Raw genomic sequence first — 19,460 nt, 5'->3', positions numbered from 1 at the left:
CACAACTGAGCCTTATACAGTCATGTCCATAAATATTATACATTCACACAATTTTCATCATTTTGCCGCTGTACACCACCACATTGGATTTGAAATTCTGCCAACTCTCAATATGAAGTCCAAAGAGCTGTCACTATCAGTGAAGCAAGCCATCATTAGGCTGAAAAATCTAAACAAACCCATCAGAGAGATAGCAGAAACATTAGGTGTGGCTGTTTGGTACATTCTTAAAAAGAAAGAACGCACTGGTGAGCTCAGCAACACCAAAAGACCCGGAAGACCACGGAAAACAACTGTGGTGGATGACAGAAGAATTATTTCCCTGGTGAAGAAAAACCCCTTCACAACAGTTGGCCAGATCAAGAACACTCTCCAGGAGGTAGGCGTATCTGTGTCAAAGTCAACAATCAAGAGAAGACTTCACCAGCGTAAATACAGAGGGTTCACCACAAGATGTAAACCATTGGTGAGCCTCAAAAACACCAAGACCAGATTAGAGTTTGCCAAAAAACATCTAAAAGAGCCTTTACAGTTCTGGAACAAAATCCTATGGACAGATGAGACAAAGATCAACTTGTACCAGAATGATGGGAAGAGAAGAGTTTGGAGAAGGGAAGGAACTGCCCATGATCCAAAGCATACCACCTCATCAGTGAAGCATGGTGGAGGTAGTGTTATGGCTGTAACAGCCAGGGTCATTAATATACTGGATTAGCATTCATGAGGTGCTTTGCATTGACCATTTATGGTTAAAAATGGGTGTGTTCAGGGCGGGGTAAAATGCTGATTCACATACGTACACTTGTGGGTAATCTGTCATTTATAAAGGGAACATTGCTTACAGGTGTGCGTACGCACAGTTTTATAAATCTTTTTTTTTTTTGGTGTACGCCATTTTAGGCTTTTGGGCGTACGTACACTTTTAGTAAGAATCCTACGCACAGTTTTATAAATGTGACCCCTGTTCCTTTTCTCCTCTCACGTTGTTGACTGCGCCTTGTCACAGTTGTGTACCTATGTTACAATCCTGACTTCTTTCCATTTTTCTCTGTCTCCTCTCTTTATCCTTTATCCTCCCCTCCCCTCCTCCTCTCTATCTTCCTGACTCCAGGACAGAGTGGAGGTCAACGGAGGTCGTCTGAAAATCCTCAGTCTGTCCCTAGAGGATACTGGGATGTACCAGTGTGTTGCTGAGAACAAACATGGCACCATCTACTCCAACGCCGAGCTCAGGGTGCAAGGTAAAAGTTCACACCCAGCAGAGAAACAATTGAATTTGGAACAATAGAGATAATTTCTTTGGCTAAATGGTTTTAATTGAATTCTGCTTTATTAGTTCAAGAAATTGCATCTTTCCTGTTTTCCTTCGTTCTCACTACATTTAATTAATTTCACTCAATCTTCTTTTTCTCTCTATTTACTTGCTTTCCCTCCCTTCATCTTAAAATCTTCTAATCCCTTCTCTCTTACTCCTCAATTCCTTCCCCTTCACTCCTTACCTTTCCTCCTCTCTCCTCATCTTTTTCTCCTCCTCTCTTCTCCCATTTTCTCCTCTCCCCTCCTCCTCCTCTCCTCTCCTGTCCTGCCTCCAGTCCAGGCCCCAGACTTCAGACGCCACCCGGTGAGAAAGCTTGTGCCGGCAGCCAGAGGGGGCCAGGTGATAATGGAGTGCCGGCCGCGCGCCGCCCCCAAACCCACGCTGTTCTGGAGCAGAGGCACGGAGCTGCTCACCAACAGCAGCAGGTAAACATATACGCACACGCACCACATCATACCCCACACACCAGACCACTCACACCACATACCACGCACACACACCACACTTGACAACACACAGTGACAGACACACACGACACCATACTACACACACACTCTCACACTTGCACACACTCACCATATCATACCATACCAAACACACACATACACACTTAAACAATGCCATTACAAACCATAACATCAGTGTATGGAGGGTTTGATAGATAGACAGAAAATGTACTATCACAAAGGAAAACATCAAACCCACAACCAGCCTTCAAAAACTGTGTAGCTTAACTAGGGACAACAATGAGCAACAAATATGCGTGATAAAATATGTTAAAATGAATTCAAAATGTATTACACTTACAATACTGTCTTATTTGTAAAGTTGTACCCATCCCTATCCTCACCTTGAACTCCACTTCAAACCCTGCCAGGTGTATAGATAGTAGGACATGAACCATGCCAGCTATATAGATGGTATGATAGCCACTCTCATCCCACGTATCCTCTGATGTAATACAGATTTAATTAGAACATCAACACCAACAACATAAGAAGCATTTGAGATCAAACAGAAAGTCCCTACTCTACTGTATATTTCAAAGACTGTATTACAGTAGATTTTGTCATATGTAGGTAATTGATGTTTCACAATGTGATGAACATGTGTGTATGACACAGGTGGGCACAGGTGGGCAAACACATCAGCTATGGGTGTGTTTGGCATGTATGTGTCCTATCGGAATTTTGCTGATATTGCCGTAGTAGCTGTGTGTGTCTGTTTCCAAGCAGTGTTGAACTGTCAATAAAATAAGGTCTAAGATATTTTATCTTAAGAGGAGGTGTGTAACATTATACTTTCTTGATGATCCTCTTCAGAAGCAAATGTAAAGGAATTAAGGATGTTTCACCAACAAACAAAAAAAATTAAATCTTAAAAATGTCTGTTAGCCATGGTGAATTGAAAGTTTGATTATATTTATCAATCTCCTGAGACAGAACTTTGTTGTGCAACAATATGATCTGTCAACACTATATTTTCACACCAAAGACGTAAGTATTTAACATAGTGTTGTCACACTACGGTGGCCCTGAAGTGCAAACCACACCCCCTAATATGAACAACCAAAACGATCAACTTCATGATAATGACAGAGTTACGTGGACCAGGATGGTTGTTTGGCTATCGATTTTTACGTGTAACATGTTATTTATACTTAAGTAACCTACTATTATAAGTAACCTACTATTTACTACATGCTTCGATAGCCAAACAAATGTCCTGGTGCACGTAACTGTCAGGCTAGATTGAGGCTTTAACCCGCCCCCTGACTTGGTGACGGCGGACGACGGATTTATTTTGCTGCAGCAAGTTACACCGTGGATAAATGTAAGGATAAATAAATAAATGTAAGGATAAATAAATAAATGTAAGTATAAATAAATAAATGTGAACACATTAAAACATAAATATATATACACACAAATACATGTAACATTTATATATTTTGTGTCTCATTTAATTTGTAATTTATATATTTTGTATGTCAATTAGGCATTTCATTATGTAATTAGTCATTTATTTAAGCTTTGTGTTATATAATTATTTATTTATCCAAGTATTTATTTATTTAGTTTTGGCCCCTATAATCCTCCATAATTTGGGGGAAGTTGACTTGTATTTGGGGGGAGTGTTTTCATTTGGGGGATGTACTCATATTAGGGTATGTGGTTTGCACTTCAGGGCCACCGTACACAGCTAACAGGTCGATCAATTCAATTTAAAACACCACAGACACATTTCATGTTTCCTCCTCACTTAAAAAAAGTTAGCCAGATAGAGTTAACCCTTGTGTTATCATTCGGGTCATTCTGACCCATCAGTCATTGTGACCCACCGTTGTATTGCGGCAACTTAACCGCATACAAAAACAAAGTGAAGCATTTTCTTGGGCTGTCTCAGACCCCCCACATTGCAAAAGTTAAAAGAAAATTATTTTTATTTGTTTTTGTATTGGGTAAAATTGGGTAAACACAACAATGGTTCGTTATGAACCTTTGGGTCATGTGACCCGAAGGCAGCACAAGGGTTAAACAGATGGAGTAAGTCAGAATGAGCTTGCCAGATATAGTTAGCCACAAAGTTACTGTCATGAATTCCAGTCTTCATTCTGAAACGTTCTTTCTCAGAGTGACAGTGACTCCAGATGGGCAACTGTGGATTCACAACATTAGCCGTGCCGACGAGGGAAAGTACACCTGCTTTGCTGAGAACTACCTGGGCAAAGCCAATAGCACAGGACACCTGTCTGTCAGAGGTAGGTACTTGCTTAGCCACCCATCTCCACTTCCTCACCCTACCCTAACCCATCTTCACCTCTTCTTCTCCCATCACTAACTCTCCCTCTCTTCCTGTAATTGTCCGACAGTGTCTCTATTCCCTATTCTTTGTTTCTCTCTTATCCTTCCAATCAGCTCTCTTTTTCTCACCCACTCCCCAGACGCCACTAAGATCACCCTGGCCCCTTCCAATGCTGACATCAACCAGGGGGACAATGTTACCCTGCAGTGCCATGCCTCGCACGACCCTACCATGGACCTGACCTTCACCTGGGCCCTGAATGGAGCCTTACTGGACCTGGAGGACCCTTCCGGGCCCTACCAACGCCTAGAGGGAGTGAGTCAATTCATAATGGACTGTACCAATATAGAAAAAGGGGGTAGTTATAGACGTACAATTGTCTGCGACTTAGTTATTGAAAGACCATTGAAGATTGGACAGAAGCAAGTTATGAAGTCTTCATCTCCCTGTACTGACTGAAACAATTATTTCACAAGAAGATAATATACATTTTAAAGCCTGTTTCACAAACTGTGAGACTCACAACTGTCTCAACATCTTCATGGCTTGCTTGTATTAAAGTTAGGATAGGTAAGATTTACGAACCTAGCAATTTTTGCTAGTTTGAAAGGATTCAAACCAAAATATCCCACCCCCTCCCTTAAAAGCCACTCCTCCAAAACACATGAACTGTCTTGCCTGACTACTGCCGGGAGGCAGACAGACTGAAGTATCCCGTTCAATCATTGGATTCAGTCAGAATGCCGTCCAATAATTAGTGCCGGTCCAACCTCAATTATTGAACGTGTTTATTACAGTCTTCAACGCCCACAGATATTGGATAGATTTTATTTTATGGTCAACCCCTTAGATTTTTGGATTGTTATCAGGATGTGGAGCTTATTTAAGCAAATATGAGAACAATGCTTATCAACAACATTACCTACCCTGCCTTTAAAGGTGATATTTGCCATGGTTGGGACTTTTTGAAGCCTAACCATCCTTCAATGGGTAGTTTGTGCTTTCACTCAAATTTTATAATTAAATAAATGTTCAAAGTTAGCTTGGATTAAAAACAATTCTATCTTATGAGCTGTCAAATGATAGATTCTCTCTCTGATTCTCTCTTCCTCCTTTCTTTAAATACTGCCCACCCTTGGTCTACCCTTCCCTATGGAACTACTCTCTATCTATTTATCTTTCTATCTTAGTCACTCTCTCATCCTCTCTCACACACAGAAGGAGACGATAGGAGACCTGTTGATAGTGAATGGTCAGCTGGGCCAAGCAGGCCTCTACACCTGCACAGCCCAAACCGTGGTGGACAGTGCCTCTGCCTCTGCTAAACTGGTCATCCGAGGTAGGTCCAGGAGACACCACAGCTCCAACATGCTGCTTGTAGCATGTAGCATTATGACTAGCTCTATTTTTGAGCAAGGCTACAGCTGATTCTTTGACTCGGATTGCTATCACATCAATGCCTTAGCAGTGGGAAACACAAGGTACCAGAGCAGCAGCTAGTTTAGAAATGACTCAATGTTTTACTTGTATTTTATTTTACATGGGCTTAAAGCAGTAAGGAAAGGATCATCTTGATGAAGGGTTGATTTTAATGACTGTTAGAACCGATGAGACGGTTTAAATGTGAAGCCACGCCAAAGGCAAGGCATTTTAAACTGTTTTAAACTGCACTTTTCTATGCATTGTACAAAACACATGGGTATACTATCCCCATAGTGTCCATTGTCCCCAAAGGGCAAATTAGGTTCAGTTACAGTCATGATAGGCACCTTTGACAGGCATATTTGTATGAGAATGATCATGTTCTAGTTTCCTGTGACATAAATCTGCATGATGGTTCTAATCTGTGGGCTGACCAGGCCCCCCAGGCCCTCCTGGTGGTTTGATTGTGAAGAACGTGGCAGACACGTCGGTAGAACTCCGTTGGAGTCGTGGCTATGACAATCACAGCCCCATCGGCAAGTACGTCATTATGGGCCGCTCCGCCCTCACATCAGGATGGAAGAGGATGAGGACAGGTGAGTGTGCGTATGTGATTGGAATTTGATCTTTGACATCTTAAAAATACAAAATTTACCTTACTACCAGTTTCTCCTTTGCCTCCTCTTAGAGCCAACCAACATCGAGGGAAACGCAGAGTCGGCTCGTGTGATTGGTCTGCTGCCCTGGATGGACTATGGGTTCCACGTCATTGCCAGCAACATCCTGGGAAGCGGCGAGCCCAGCATGGCCTCTCACACCGTCCGCACCCAGCAAGCAGGTTCGAGGGCACAGGTCACAGGGTCAAGCACACCTCCATATACAGTCATGGCCATAAGTTTTGGCAATGACAAATGTTGTGTTTTGCAAAGTTTGCTGGTTCCGTATTTGAGGAAAATGTTTTCACATGTTTCTATAGAATACTGGAATACAATAAGGCACATTTCATATTTTTTCACGCTTTTTTGGGGCGGACATTTTCAATATATGCAAATAGTCCCCTCTTTTACAGCAGTCAATCTGCTCTTAAAATCCAATCAGAATGATAGTGATTTCACCTGGCTAGAACTAGTTCCATCAGGAGAGACCTGGGATGAGTAAAGTGATGTTTCTTTACAGAATGATAAATGTACTACAAGTTTTTGGAGCTTAGACCCCATGGGGAATTATTGATCAAAGGGCGCCTGCCCAACATCCGAAGAAGAATCCCCCACGGAGTCCAGACACTGGTGGCAGTGGCGGCAGCCGACAACCCAGCCAGAGGAGTCAAAGAACAGAGACAAGGCACTGGGTGGCGACGGGGAGGTGGAGGGTCGCGCACTTGATAGCATGGACAAACTAAACAGGGAGAGAATCGTATTTAAAGGCAAGGGATCATTGTGATAGGCTGAAAGCTACGAGGAAGAATTGACAGCGTTAATTGATAGACGGGAGCGCTAATCAAACTGAAACCAAGATGACAGCCCGACATAGAAAAGAGGGAAAGAAGAGCGTTCTTAGCGGGGTGAGTAAGTACTGAAACATTATCGAGTATGCCCGAGTGCAGGGATCGGTCTTGCCTGACTGAACTTGCGCTAAGCTTCATTTCAAACTTTCCCCTGTGCTGATGATATGACTTACTGAAATTATTTTAGCAGTCATTTTATGCCAATGCCCAGCAACCTTTGCAAACACAAAATGTATGTCGCTCCCAATACTTTTGGCCACGGCTGTAGACCACTAGGGGGAGGCTGTAGTACAGGGTGAATCACACCTCCATATAGGCCACTAGGGGGAGGCTGGGTAGTACACGGCATGATAATCTGTAATAAATATATGCCTATAATGTATGCACCCATGTCTTGAATCTGAACAGCATTGGAAGGCAGTGGGCGGTTACATGGGAGAATTACCTTGAGCACCTTAGGGCAGCAGTGTCCTGTATATGCCCAAATATACAGAACCAAGGGCTTTGGTCTAAAGAGATAACAACAAGGGTCCAATGACTAAACCCTGAGGGACACCAGTGGTTACAGTGTATGCTTTCGTCAGTAGCTGACATTTTTAAACACGGAATGTGAGACAAGTAAAGGATACAAGGTTGTCCTCCATTCCTGTTGTCCGGTTGTCCTCTGCTGCTTGAAACTGTTCTACAGGGCGGCAGAGACTGGGGAAGGTGGAGATAACAAAGCTAGCCTGGTGGCACGTAGGCAGATAAGGTTGTTCTGAGGGGGGAGGAAGAGAAGAATACAAAAATGGATAAGAAAGATACAAAATGATGGTCAAAAAGTGTGACTGTGGCAACGATATAGGTGATTGTCTGCCTTGTGAGTGGGTGAAGACAGAGACATGGTCAAACGAGGAGAAAATGTCTCACCTGGGGAACCTGGCTGCCAGAAGCTGTATGCCTTCCTCAGGTATAGTGGGACCAGTGATGATTACCCAGGTGTAGTGGGATCAGGGAAGCTAACCAGTGATGATTAGCCAGGTGTAGTGGGACCAGTGAGCATTACCCAGGTGTAGTAGCTGATGCCACTCCCACAATTCAGCAATTATCACTTAAACAAAAACACAAATAACACTGAAACTATGGAAATGGATCACAACAAGCAACAGGCAACTCTCAATTACTTTATACTGGGTACACACCACAAGATAATCGGGCTGATTTTGGGCCGATTTCCCCCTTCCGACAATCCTAGGTAATGTCCCGACAATCCTAGGTTATGTCCCGATTATCTACAGATTATTTTATCAGATTTTCCCTTGGTGTGAGGTGTGTTAAGAGTGACCGAACTTGCTCGGAAGAACGTCTGAGCCGCCCCGATCGCGAATTCATGTTGAATATTTACGATCAGAAATCCTGATGTGTGGGGGGGACCTCGAGGACAAACACCACACACTATAAGAGCAAAAAGGTTAAATCTAGGATTTTCTTTCCTCATGTTTATGGTCTCTCACATTTTTTAAATCTTAAAATATTTGTAAAATATTTTAGTGTGTACCCAGCATTAGTTACAATTATAAAGGTGTTCAAGTTATCTACTGTTGAAATTAGACAGACGTCAGTGTTGGAGGAAAAATGTACAGTGTACAGTGTGCTAGAGATAATTCAGATGCTAGCTTGTGCTAGAGAGGATTCAGATGCTAATTGGTACTAAGGAGAATTCAGATACTAGCTTGTACTAGAGAATTTAGATGTTTGTAGCAGAGTTTCCTTTGGTAAAGGTGCTTGTGTGACTCTCTTGTTGTGATGCATCTGCTTCCTAGCTCCCACAGTGGCCCCTAGTGGCCTAGGAGGAGGCGGAGGAGACCGCAACGAACTCATCATAACTTGGACTGTGAGTTTGTGGGATCATCGGCTTTAGGAATTTGTTTTGCCGTTGTGTTGTAATGTGTTGTGTTGTGTTTGCTTGTGTGTGATGTGTGTATGGTGTTAAACTGTAATGCTAATGAAACATTAAATTCTGCACAAAACATTCTGCTGTCCTTGTAAAATGTTCTTCTATGCATCCAATTCTAGCCAATGGCACGGGAGTACCAGAACGGAGATGGTTTTGGATACATCGTGGCCTTCAAGAGGCGGGATGCCGAGATGTGGACAATGGTGCGTGTGCCCAATGTGGAGTCTTCTCGCTACGTTTACACCAACCAGAGCCTGTCCCCATACAGCTCCTTCGAGGTGAAGATCAAGGCCTATAACCGGAAAGGAGAAGGCCCCTTCAGCCAGATGGCCCTAGTGCACTCTGCAGAGGAAGGTAAGTTTGTTGGAAAGAGCTAAAAAAAAAAAAAGAAAAGCTACAGATTTGACCATACTGTACTTTTATTGTGGTTATTGAAAGTGTCTGATAAGATATTCAGGACCTATCACACACTGTGCAGTAGTGATGTGTGTTTGTGCAAGTATCTCTACTGTGCTTACTCATGCCCTGCCTTTACCCTTCCCTCCTCCTTCCTCCCTCGCTCCTCCTGCCTCCAGAGCCCACAGTGGCGCCATCTAGTATCAACGCCACGGCACTGACGGCCTTTGAGATCCAGGTGTCCTGGGACCCTGTTCACCACCACAGTTCCCATGGCATCCTGCGGGGCTACGAGGTAGCCCTAAGCCAACACAAGCACCCATTTACACACACGTGTACGCACACACAAACATACATATATTATCACACAGTGCATACGCATACACACACACATTAATATACACACACATACTCACACACAGTGTGAGTATTCGGTTTATTCGCCATGTATGTTACACAAACACAGAATTTGCTGTGGCAATAAGGTGCAAACAATAAACATATAGGCCTTACGGATCTTAAATTAAATAAAAGTTGATTCTGTTGTTAACACAAGATATGTAAAAAGTTGCCAGGAAGACAAACTGCTTTTATACCATGTTCTGGGTGAATACTCGATTCTGATTGGCTGCAGGGGTGTCCATTATCGGGTGATAACGGACACCTACTACGTAATTGCAGCAAAACTGTCTTTTCACCGTTCTAAATTATTGCGCTGGCTACATAGTATCATGAGCCTGTACAAAGTGTCTGAAATAAGTAACCATAACAACACACCTATTGTAATGTCGTTTCCCATTTGGGGGAGCGTGTCTTTGTATTGGGGGGAGGTGAGCACGTCATCCTATTTGGGGGAAGCTGATTCGTATTTGGGGGGAGTGTTTTCATTTGGGGGATGCACTCATATTAGTGGGTGTGATTTGCACTTCAGGGCCACCGTACGTCTCACACCGTTGAGACGCAGCAAAAGCCGGCAAATTTACCTTCCCACGTTTCTTTGGATCACGTCTTAGCTAAAGAAAAGGAAAGATATGGACACTGCAAGTGTTGGGCACTTGCAATCCATATACAGCACCCGCTGCCGTATTTCTGCCCCTAAAAACCGCAAGGTTTTATATATGTGATGACTGTGATATCATTACTGTAAACTAGCTAACCCCTCTCTCAAAAAACTGCTAACTATTCAAACGGAAAGTCAACTTTTCCTTTAATTTTTCAATTCCCAAAAAGTTGGGATGCTGTGAAAAACGTAAATAAAAACAAAGGACCAAATGAGTATGAAAAACCAATCAGTCTTAGCCTCGCACATTGTCTTTGTTTTACATTCAGCTGAATATCGGTGTAAAGGGATTTCCCAATCATTTAATTCCAAATGCATTTTGAGTTTAGTTGTGGCTAACACAGCAACCCAACTAACTAGCTAACTAGCTAGACTAACATTAACTCACTACGACCACTGCAGTTGGTCGCCTCAATACACAACAAACTATGTCAAACCGATTACATAAAGATGTGTTTTATGGCAAAAAATACCATAATTAATATACCTGTATATTCTTGTGTTTAACTTTACTTGAGCTTGATGAAGTGTTAGCTGCAAATACGTGTATATTTGGACGGCTGGCATTGTTTGCCCTCCCCGGAGACAGAGGTAACGTTAGGTTTAATGGCACAAATCCACAATCTCCGCCCTCTGGGTTTTCTTTATCGGACGAAATTCTAAAGAAACACAGCCCAGGCTTGTCTCCTCTTCGATTACTGCATCCGACAGTGGTTCTCAACCCTGGTCCTCAAGTATCCCCTGTCCTGCATGTTTTAGATATTTCCCTGTTCCAACACGCCTGATTCAAATTAAGTCATTAAAAGGCTTCTGCATAACTAGATAACGACCCATTCATTTGAATCAGGTGTGTTGGAGCAGGGAAACATTTTCGCAACACAAAAGCAACAGACTCAAAGAAAATGTATGACTTTATAATGGGTGTCGGGCAGAGGAAAGTCTTTTTTTCTTGCACCAATTGAGTATGGTGTCAATGGATCTCGTTATACTGAAACTTTCATGTTCTAAACTTGGAATATTGTTTGTCAGTTTCTATAAAACTATGCATTGTAAGAGTAATGCAACAGTTACTTATCATTTTGAGCAGTAGTATCAATTGACAATTAGATCATTGTAATGTAAGGAAATGACAGACATTTCAGATGTTATGCGTGAATAGCATTTTTAAATGGTAATACTTTGATGATAAGTTGTGCCATTTTGAACAGATGATTATAGTTCAATGAACAAATGATCTAAGGTGTATGTGTAATGTATCCAAGCAATTGAAAATCGTGTTAGTGTTTAGAAAAATGTGTTTTCATCATCAGTTGTGAGTTTTGTGTCTAGAGTTTTGAAAACGACATCAAGGTTCTGAAATTAGTGTCAAAGTGATTGTAAAAAGTTGTAATAGGGAGCTTCATAGGAAGTTGATAGTAATTATATTAGGGGTCTATCTTAGGGCACGTCAAATCAGATAAGTGCATTTTATAATATTATGGATGTGGAATAGAAGATCACTTAACTTTGGTGCAAACTGTGTGTGTGTGTGTGCGAGCGTGCATGTGTGTGCGTATGTGTGTGTACATGCGTGTATATGTGTGCGCGTGTGTGTACATGTGTGTGCATGTGTGTGCGCATGTGCGTGCATGTGTATGGGTGCACACAGATTCGATACTGGAGGCAGCATGAGAGGGAGGCGGCAGCAGACCGAGTGCGGACGGCGGGGCTGGAGATAACAGCCCGTGTGGCGGGGCTCAGACCCAGCACCCGCTACCATGTTGCTGTGCTGGCCTACAACAGCGCTGGGACGGGGCCAGCCTCGCCTCGGGCCACAGTCACCACCAAGAGACCTCGTATGTACCCTCACACATCACTATTACCAGAGTACTTTATCCTCACACCACTATCAGCAGAGTACTTTATCCTCACACCACCATCACAGTATGATCCGTACTGGAATGGAGTAGTGATTTGTCGCAATGACGTGAGCACAGCCCATGCAGTCTGTCACTCTTCCTGAGAAAACAGGAAGAACCTTTTCAGCCAAGGGCCCCATAGGGTCAAACCACTCCTGGGAGCAGGAGAGCACATTGCAGTTCCTCTGTCAGTTGGGCTTTAGGGTGTAAATGGATTCTCGAGAGAGCATAAGACACTGTATTTTATGTAATTCCAGCAGGCCCACTCCTCCCCTCCCTGAAAGAAGTTGACAGTATTGTGAAAATATATTACCAGTAACACAACCTTAGTAACAGATACATTTTCAAATGAGTTCTCCTTACAGCCTAGGATGGACTTTTGTGCATATCCACACCAATGGCGGCTGGTGACTCAAAAAACTGGGTAGGACAGGAAGAAAACCAACCCATGGCGTGTCCCAATAATGCTCTGTAGATCCTATTTTATGATTGGATGGACAGCATGGGAAAACATACTGTATAAGCATTGATTGGTTGTATCCTGGTCATAAATACCACGTGTGTCTATGGAAAGGGGTGAGTCTACCAGTCTCCAAAGTTTTGTATTGAAGTCAATATAACCAGAGGAGAGTGGAGGCTAGCTGTCCTCTGGCTGCACCATGGTGCTACCATGGTGTTTCCTCTATGTTGTTTTTGCCGTTGTTCACGTTTGTATTTTAAGTGCATTATTATGCTGAAGTAGTTTTAATTAATAATGGGTTTATTGTTATTATTTGCTACAGAATGCTAAGTCTATCAAGCTCAAATGAAGCAGACAGTGTACATGCTTTAGAGTTTCTTAATCGATAGGCTACTGACCATTTACAATACGTTGTTATGTCAATTATTAATTGGCAGCATTTATGCCATTTAGAACATACTTTATGAGTGGAAGGTCTCTTTAAGTAGCCTAACCTTATTGCTTTAGGGGAAATAGGACGAAAGTATGTGCAATATGACATTAGCTATTAGATTATTACATTAACCTGCTCCGAAATATAGGGTTAGAACTTTGTTTCGGCTGGGGGGGGGGGGGGGGGGGGAGGGTCTAACAAAAATCCTAGAGGAAACACTGCATGATTATAGAAGGAGTGCTTGGGTTGATTCTGGCCAATCCAGAATCAGGTTGTTTCATCCTTGTAGCTCATGGACACGTCATGGATGACCTGTGTTTATTTGCAGCCCCTAACCGGCCTCCAGGCAATGTGTCCTGGAAAACTGAGGGCTCCTGGGTGACGGTGCGCTGGGACCCCGTCCGGGCCCTGCACAATGAGTCAGCCGTGTCCGGATACAAGGTATGTGAGTGTGTTTCTGTGTAGTGTTGTATGTGTGTTTCTGTGTGTCTGTGTAGTCATGTACGTTTCTGTGTGTCTGTGTAGTCATGTACAGTCAGGTTCATAAATATTTGGACACAATTTTCATCATTTTGGCTCTGTACACCACAATGGATTTTAAATGAAACAATCAAGATGTGCTTTAAGTGCAGACTTGCAGCTTTAATTTGAGGGTATTTACATCCAAATAAGGGGAACAGTGTAGGAATTACAACACATTTTATATGTGCCCCCCCCCCCCTTTTTAAGGTACCAAAAGTAATTGGACAATTGGCTGCTCAGCTGTTCCATGACCAGGTGTGTGTTATTCCCTCGTTATTTCAATTACAAGGAGCAGATAAAAGGTCTGGAGTTCATTTTAAGTGTGGTATTTGTGTTTGGAATCTGTTACTGTCAACTCTCAATATGTCCAAAGAGCTGTCACTATCAGTATCGAAACAAACCCATCAGAGAGATAGCAGAAACATTAGGGGTGGCCAAATCAACTGTTTGGTACATTCTTAAAAATAAAGAACACACTGGTGAGCTCAGCAACACCAAAAGACCCGGAAGACCACGGAAAACAACTGTGGTGGATGACAGAAGAATTATTTCCCTGGTGAAGAAAAATCCCTTCACAACAGTTGGCCAGATCAAGAACACTCTCCAGGAGGTAGGCGTATCTGTGTCAAAGTCAACAATCAAGAGAAGACTTCACCAGTGTAAATACAGAGGGTTCACCACAAGATGTAAACCATTGGTGAGCCTCAAAAACAGGAAGACCAGATTAGAGTTTGCCAAAAAACATCTAAAAGAGCCTATACAGTTCTGGAAAAACATCCTATGGACAGATGAGACAAAGATCAACTTGTACCAGAATGATGGGAAGAGAAGAGTTTGGAGAAGGGAAGGAACTGCTCATGATCCAAAGCATACCACCTCATCAGTGAAGCATGGTGGAGGTAGTGTTATGGCGTGGGCATGTATGGCCAATGGAATTGGTTCCCTTGTATTTATCGATGATGTGACTGCTGACAAAAGCAGCAGGATGAATTCTGAAGTGTTTCGGGCAATATTATCTGCTCATATTCAGCCAAATGCTTCAGAACTCATTGGATGGCGCTTCACAGTGCAGATGGACAATGACCCGAAGCATACTGCGAAAGCAACCAAAGATTTTTTTAAGGTAAAGAAGTTAATGATTTATTGGTAAGAAGAAACCATACAACGAACACTTCGGCCTTGCAGTAAAAACGGAATTGCCCCGAAATTTACAATCATCAACATATACAATACAATACACAATAACTATTCTGTTAAAAAACACATTCAATGTTGTCGACATGGAAAGAATTCTACAATTAAAAGTTTGTATTTAACACACTTAACAATATTATTGTCGATCACTACTACCAGCTTAGTTATGAAGTCCGACAAGGAGTTTAGCCAGTGCAGGTATCGCACTTGTGGTGTAGCGTTTAGTTCCCCTGGCTAGAGAGTACTGCCGTGAGTTCCTCAGCTGTCTGCCGTGTTGTTCTCCCCGGGTCAGAGGCAGCCAGGAACAGAAGCGTGGCGATTGTCTTACTTTGTTTGCAAAGTTAAAGCAGAGGTTGAGTCTGCGGTTAGAGAGAGTTAGTAGGTTTAATGACCGTAAGGCGTCCAGATATGTAGTGTCTCTGTCGGCCCAGCATAATCCTGCAGGCACGCTTCTGAACACTAAGTCTGTTGATTTGTCTATTGTTGAGGGAGGCATTCCAGACAGGAGCTGCGTATTCAAGAAGTGGCCGAACATAGCCGCAGTAGATGGCAGTGAAGTCGTCTGTCGGGAGACCAGCCCGTCGCAGTCTGCACAGAAGGAAGAGTATTCTGCTCCCCTTTGTCACCATGCTGTCCACTTGTGCGTCCCACCCAAGATCAGACTGGATCTGGAGACCGAGTAGTCTGGTTTGTTTCACCACGGTGAGAACCTGGCCTCCCAGTGTAAGAACTGGGGAAGGTGGAGGTCGTTTCATGAAGCAGACTTGTAGAACTTTGTACTTTTTAGGGTTCAGTAGCATGTGGTTTCTGTCTGACCATTCGTCTAGGTCGTCCCAGTCGTTCTGTAGGGTTGAAGGTGAGCAGGCCGGTCGGGTTTCTCCCAAGTTGAGGTCATCAACGTACTTCCAATATTCGTTGTATGATGTTCCCGCGACGTTGATCATGGCCAAGAAAATCAGGGGGCCTAACAAAGTTCCCTGAGCCACCCCACAGGTGAGTGATTCCCAGTCTGACAGGGCCTGTTGGTAGCGGACCCTCTGTCTACGGCTCGAAACAAAACTACACACCCAAGGAAGAAGTGAGGACCGTACACCCATGTGTATGAGTTTTGTAATAGCTGTTGTGTGGCACACTATCAAATGCCTTGCTAAAATCTGTAAGGACCAGGCTACTGACAGTTTGCTTGCTCTCTGCTTGATAGAAAAAGTCAAGGATCTCTATCAGACAGTGGGATGTGGAGATGCCTTTGAGGTTCCCGAACTGCCTGGTGTCAACAGCTGGCCTGATGTCTCGGAGAAGCCAAGAGAAGACGAAACCCTCCGCTACTTTAGCAAATTGTGATGTTAGTGACACTGGTCTGATTTTGTCTAGGTCTGCTGGTTGTTCTTTTGGGACGGGGATGACGATCGTGTAGGGGGTTAAATATTGTCCAAACAACCAAACGAATTCCCCTATGGTTTAAAGGAAGATGGGAAACTGAACAGTGTATTAGCATGAACCAAATAATGCCAATACAAATAGAATGAATGAATCTAATCTGAATGAAATCTATCAAACTATCAAATGCAAGGCAAACATGGCAAACATGTTACAAAATGAAAGCTTTAAATCTTACCTACTCTACCATGATCATTGTAAATCAGAGAGAAAGCAAGAGGTGAGCAAGGAGTAGGACAAGGGAGAACTGAGGAGAAAGTCTCAGGAGATGAAGAATCCACAGAACAATGCATTACAATTCCCTTTATACACAAGACCAACCAATCAGACCAAATCTTGAATGGGGTGTGAGGGCCATCAAGTTGAGACCGTCCAGAAACTCCAGACTTTAGCATATGAGAGGTGGGGGCAGGTTTGACACCCAGCCTTACAATCCTCCCTCTTGGACACAAAAGCACAGGCAAAAGCTGCAGTGTTCATCGTGTGATAACCTGCACCCATAGGAAAAAGGAACTTGATTGCAGACAGGTCAGCATTGAGATTCTAATGGTCATGGCTGTTTGCTCAGAGGACCAGTTTTGGATCATGGCTATTGCTCAGAGGATCACTTGGAAGAACCTTTGTATTGGCATGCAGACGTGCCCTTGGTTAGCATATTCCTGCTACTTAAGTTCTTGTCCTGTTACAGCAGAACACAATTGGAGCACAGCACTTGGTTAACAATGAAAATTGTAAAGTTTGGAGTGACGTTTGGAGTGGTCTGGGGTCTGAGAGAGTCGGATTGGATACAAATGGAAAGTAGTGAGACAGTGTCCTAAAACTCAAATGGAAAAAATAGGTGAACACTCCTCCCTTTTGATAGATGAGAGGTACACAAACATATCATCTAGCATAGATAAAAATGGCAATTAACCCTTGTGTTATCTTCGGGTCATTCTGACCCATCAGTCATTGTGACCCACCGTCGTATTGCGACAGATTTACCGCATACAAAGACAAAGTGAAGCATTTTCTTTTAACCGTTGGGCTGTCTCAGACCCCCCACATTGCAAAGGTTAAAAGAAAATTATTTTAATTTGTTTTTTTATTGGGTAAAATTGGGTAAACACAACGATGGTTCGTTATGAACCTTTGGGTCATGTGACCCGAAGGCAGCACGAGGGTTAAAGCAAAACAGTGTTCTTGGGTCCAAAATAAACAAAACATAAATTACACAGCAATAATAAAATAAAATACAAGTTATACCAATCTACATTTACAGGTCAGGAACCATTGTGAGTTTAGCTAAAACCTAGAACATTTACCACCAACTCTATAAAACACACAAAGGTACATACTGATCCACAATACCCAATACTCATCCACACAAACCAACATAGGAACTCATGGATGGACAAACCATATGCACTATGCATATGCAGCTAAAGGAACTGGAGCAGCAACAAATAAACTGTCCCCAACGAATCTTTGAACTACAACAAAGACTAAACACAGGGGTAATACAGTAGGAATGTAGCAATATCACAATTTGGACCTGAATTAAGTAAATGTAAAAGATAGTTGGAATTGCATGTAATCACGTTAAAAAGTTTAAGGTTTGTTTGTCTTGATAAAGGCTCAGCTTATGCTGCATGAAAAATGGGGGAGGCCTACCCTTTCCCAGATCCCAACATTTGGACTCAGTGTGACCACTTCTTAGACACGCACAACAAAATCTAACTTTGTTGTTAGCATAAAACAAGCGTGTGGGTGGAATAGGCATATTTCTGCCAAGATCCCAACATCGCATTTCGGTGTGTCCTTGTCTTTTACAGAAGTTACACTGTATATGAGGGGGCTGCTGGGGCTTGGGTTTTACCTCTGTCGCCATTTTTATGGCAGCAATGCGTGGCGGATCAGGAACTTGACGGTTCTTTGTAGAACGCAGTTTGGGGATTTGCGCAACAATTCCACTGTCTGTGTCTGAACACCGTAGAATGTGAGCCAGCATGGCTGGTCTCTTCACTGTCTTTGTTAGCGGTGTATTGCCTTGTGGCACAAAAAGGGGTCGCTACTTTGAGGACAGAGTTGAGAAGACATTTGCCAATTATATGTACAGTAATCTTCAATATTTGTTTCTTTTCTGCTTTCTTTTTATGGACTCCTACAGTTCGCCAATGTTCAATTATTTCAGCTAATGTAAAATCAGTTTTAAGACCGTTCTTGTCTTTCTTGCTCAATTCAGATAACGTTCGGTTAACGCTAACTTCTTCCCATAGGTTAAGTAATTTGTTAACTTCAGTTTCCCATTCCATTTTTTGTTCTTTTTATGCAGGAGCTAATATCAGAAACTAGTAATAGGCTTCTACCAACAGAACCAGGCGGAACACAATTAATGTACATTTGTAAATGCTTACTCACCTCACCGCACCATGGTTTGAAACGCCGGTATACCAAACTGTAACTGAATTGCTCGAAACATATCACGTAGTCGGGGTCACCAAAACTATAGGGGGTTAAATATTGTCCAAACAACCAAAACGAATTCCCCTATGGTTTAAAGGAAGATGGGAAACTGAACAGTGTATTAGCATGAACCAAATAATGCCAATACAAATAGAATTCCAGGTATTTTACTCTATGGGTTAAATCAGAGCAAGAATGGTCAAAGTACGGTTAAATGAAATACGCATTTAATAACATTGCAAATGAATGAAATCAATTACAAGGCAAACATGTTACAAAATGAAAGCTTTAAATCTTACCTGATCGCTTCCCGCCACTCAGGTGGTACTCTGCCCTGTCGTAGAGATGCATTTGTGATGTCAGTAAGCGGGATGGCAAGTTCGCAAGCATACTCTTTGATAAGGGTGGGCGGCATAGCATCAGGACCTGGAGCCTTGGTCACCTTAACTCTTTTTAGGCGCTGGTATATTTGCCCTGGCTCAATCTGGGGTGGTGGCGTAGCCGGTAAAAATGCAGGGAGCATGTCCCGGTCAAGAGGAGACAGAGCCTGGCAGATGGTAGCTAGGTGTTTGTTAATAGCTCCAGCGATGGCACTCATGTCTGTCTGGTCCACACTTGGCACATGGATTG

General features: G+C 42.8%; 2 protein-coding genes across 2 annotated transcripts in view; one reads left to right on the top strand and one right to left on the bottom strand.

Moving 5' to 3' along the window:
* The window catches only part of LOC134017173 (protein phosphatase 1 regulatory subunit 15B), a 598,478-nt gene that overhangs the window by 395,879 nt on the left and 183,139 nt on the right, over positions 1–19,460 (bottom strand). The gene's annotated exons all lie outside the window — the stretch shown is intronic.
* cntn2 (contactin 2) overlaps positions 1–19,460 on the top strand; it is a 53,566-nt gene that overhangs the window by 30,825 nt on the left and 3,281 nt on the right. The window contains exons 10-21 of the mRNA XM_062456345.1: positions 1,112–1,241; positions 1,593–1,743; positions 3,952–4,079; positions 4,263–4,438; positions 5,342–5,462; positions 5,983–6,141; positions 6,234–6,383; positions 8,852–8,922; positions 9,105–9,339; positions 9,561–9,676; positions 12,090–12,276; positions 13,561–13,673. Coding sequence (XP_062312329.1) covers positions 1,112–1,241; positions 1,593–1,743; positions 3,952–4,079; positions 4,263–4,438; positions 5,342–5,462; positions 5,983–6,141; positions 6,234–6,383; positions 8,852–8,922; positions 9,105–9,339; positions 9,561–9,676; positions 12,090–12,276; positions 13,561–13,673 — 1,737 coding nt within the window. The remainder of the gene's footprint in view (positions 1–1,111; positions 1,242–1,592; positions 1,744–3,951; positions 4,080–4,262; positions 4,439–5,341; positions 5,463–5,982; positions 6,142–6,233; positions 6,384–8,851; positions 8,923–9,104; positions 9,340–9,560; positions 9,677–12,089; positions 12,277–13,560; positions 13,674–19,460) is intronic.

Source organism: Osmerus eperlanus, chromosome 1 (assembly GCF_963692335.1).
Source record: "Osmerus eperlanus chromosome 1, fOsmEpe2.1, whole genome shotgun sequence".
Lineage (NCBI taxonomy): Eukaryota > Metazoa > Chordata > Actinopteri > Osmeriformes > Osmeridae > Osmerus > Osmerus eperlanus.
This window is presented reverse-complemented; position numbering and strand designations above follow the sequence as displayed.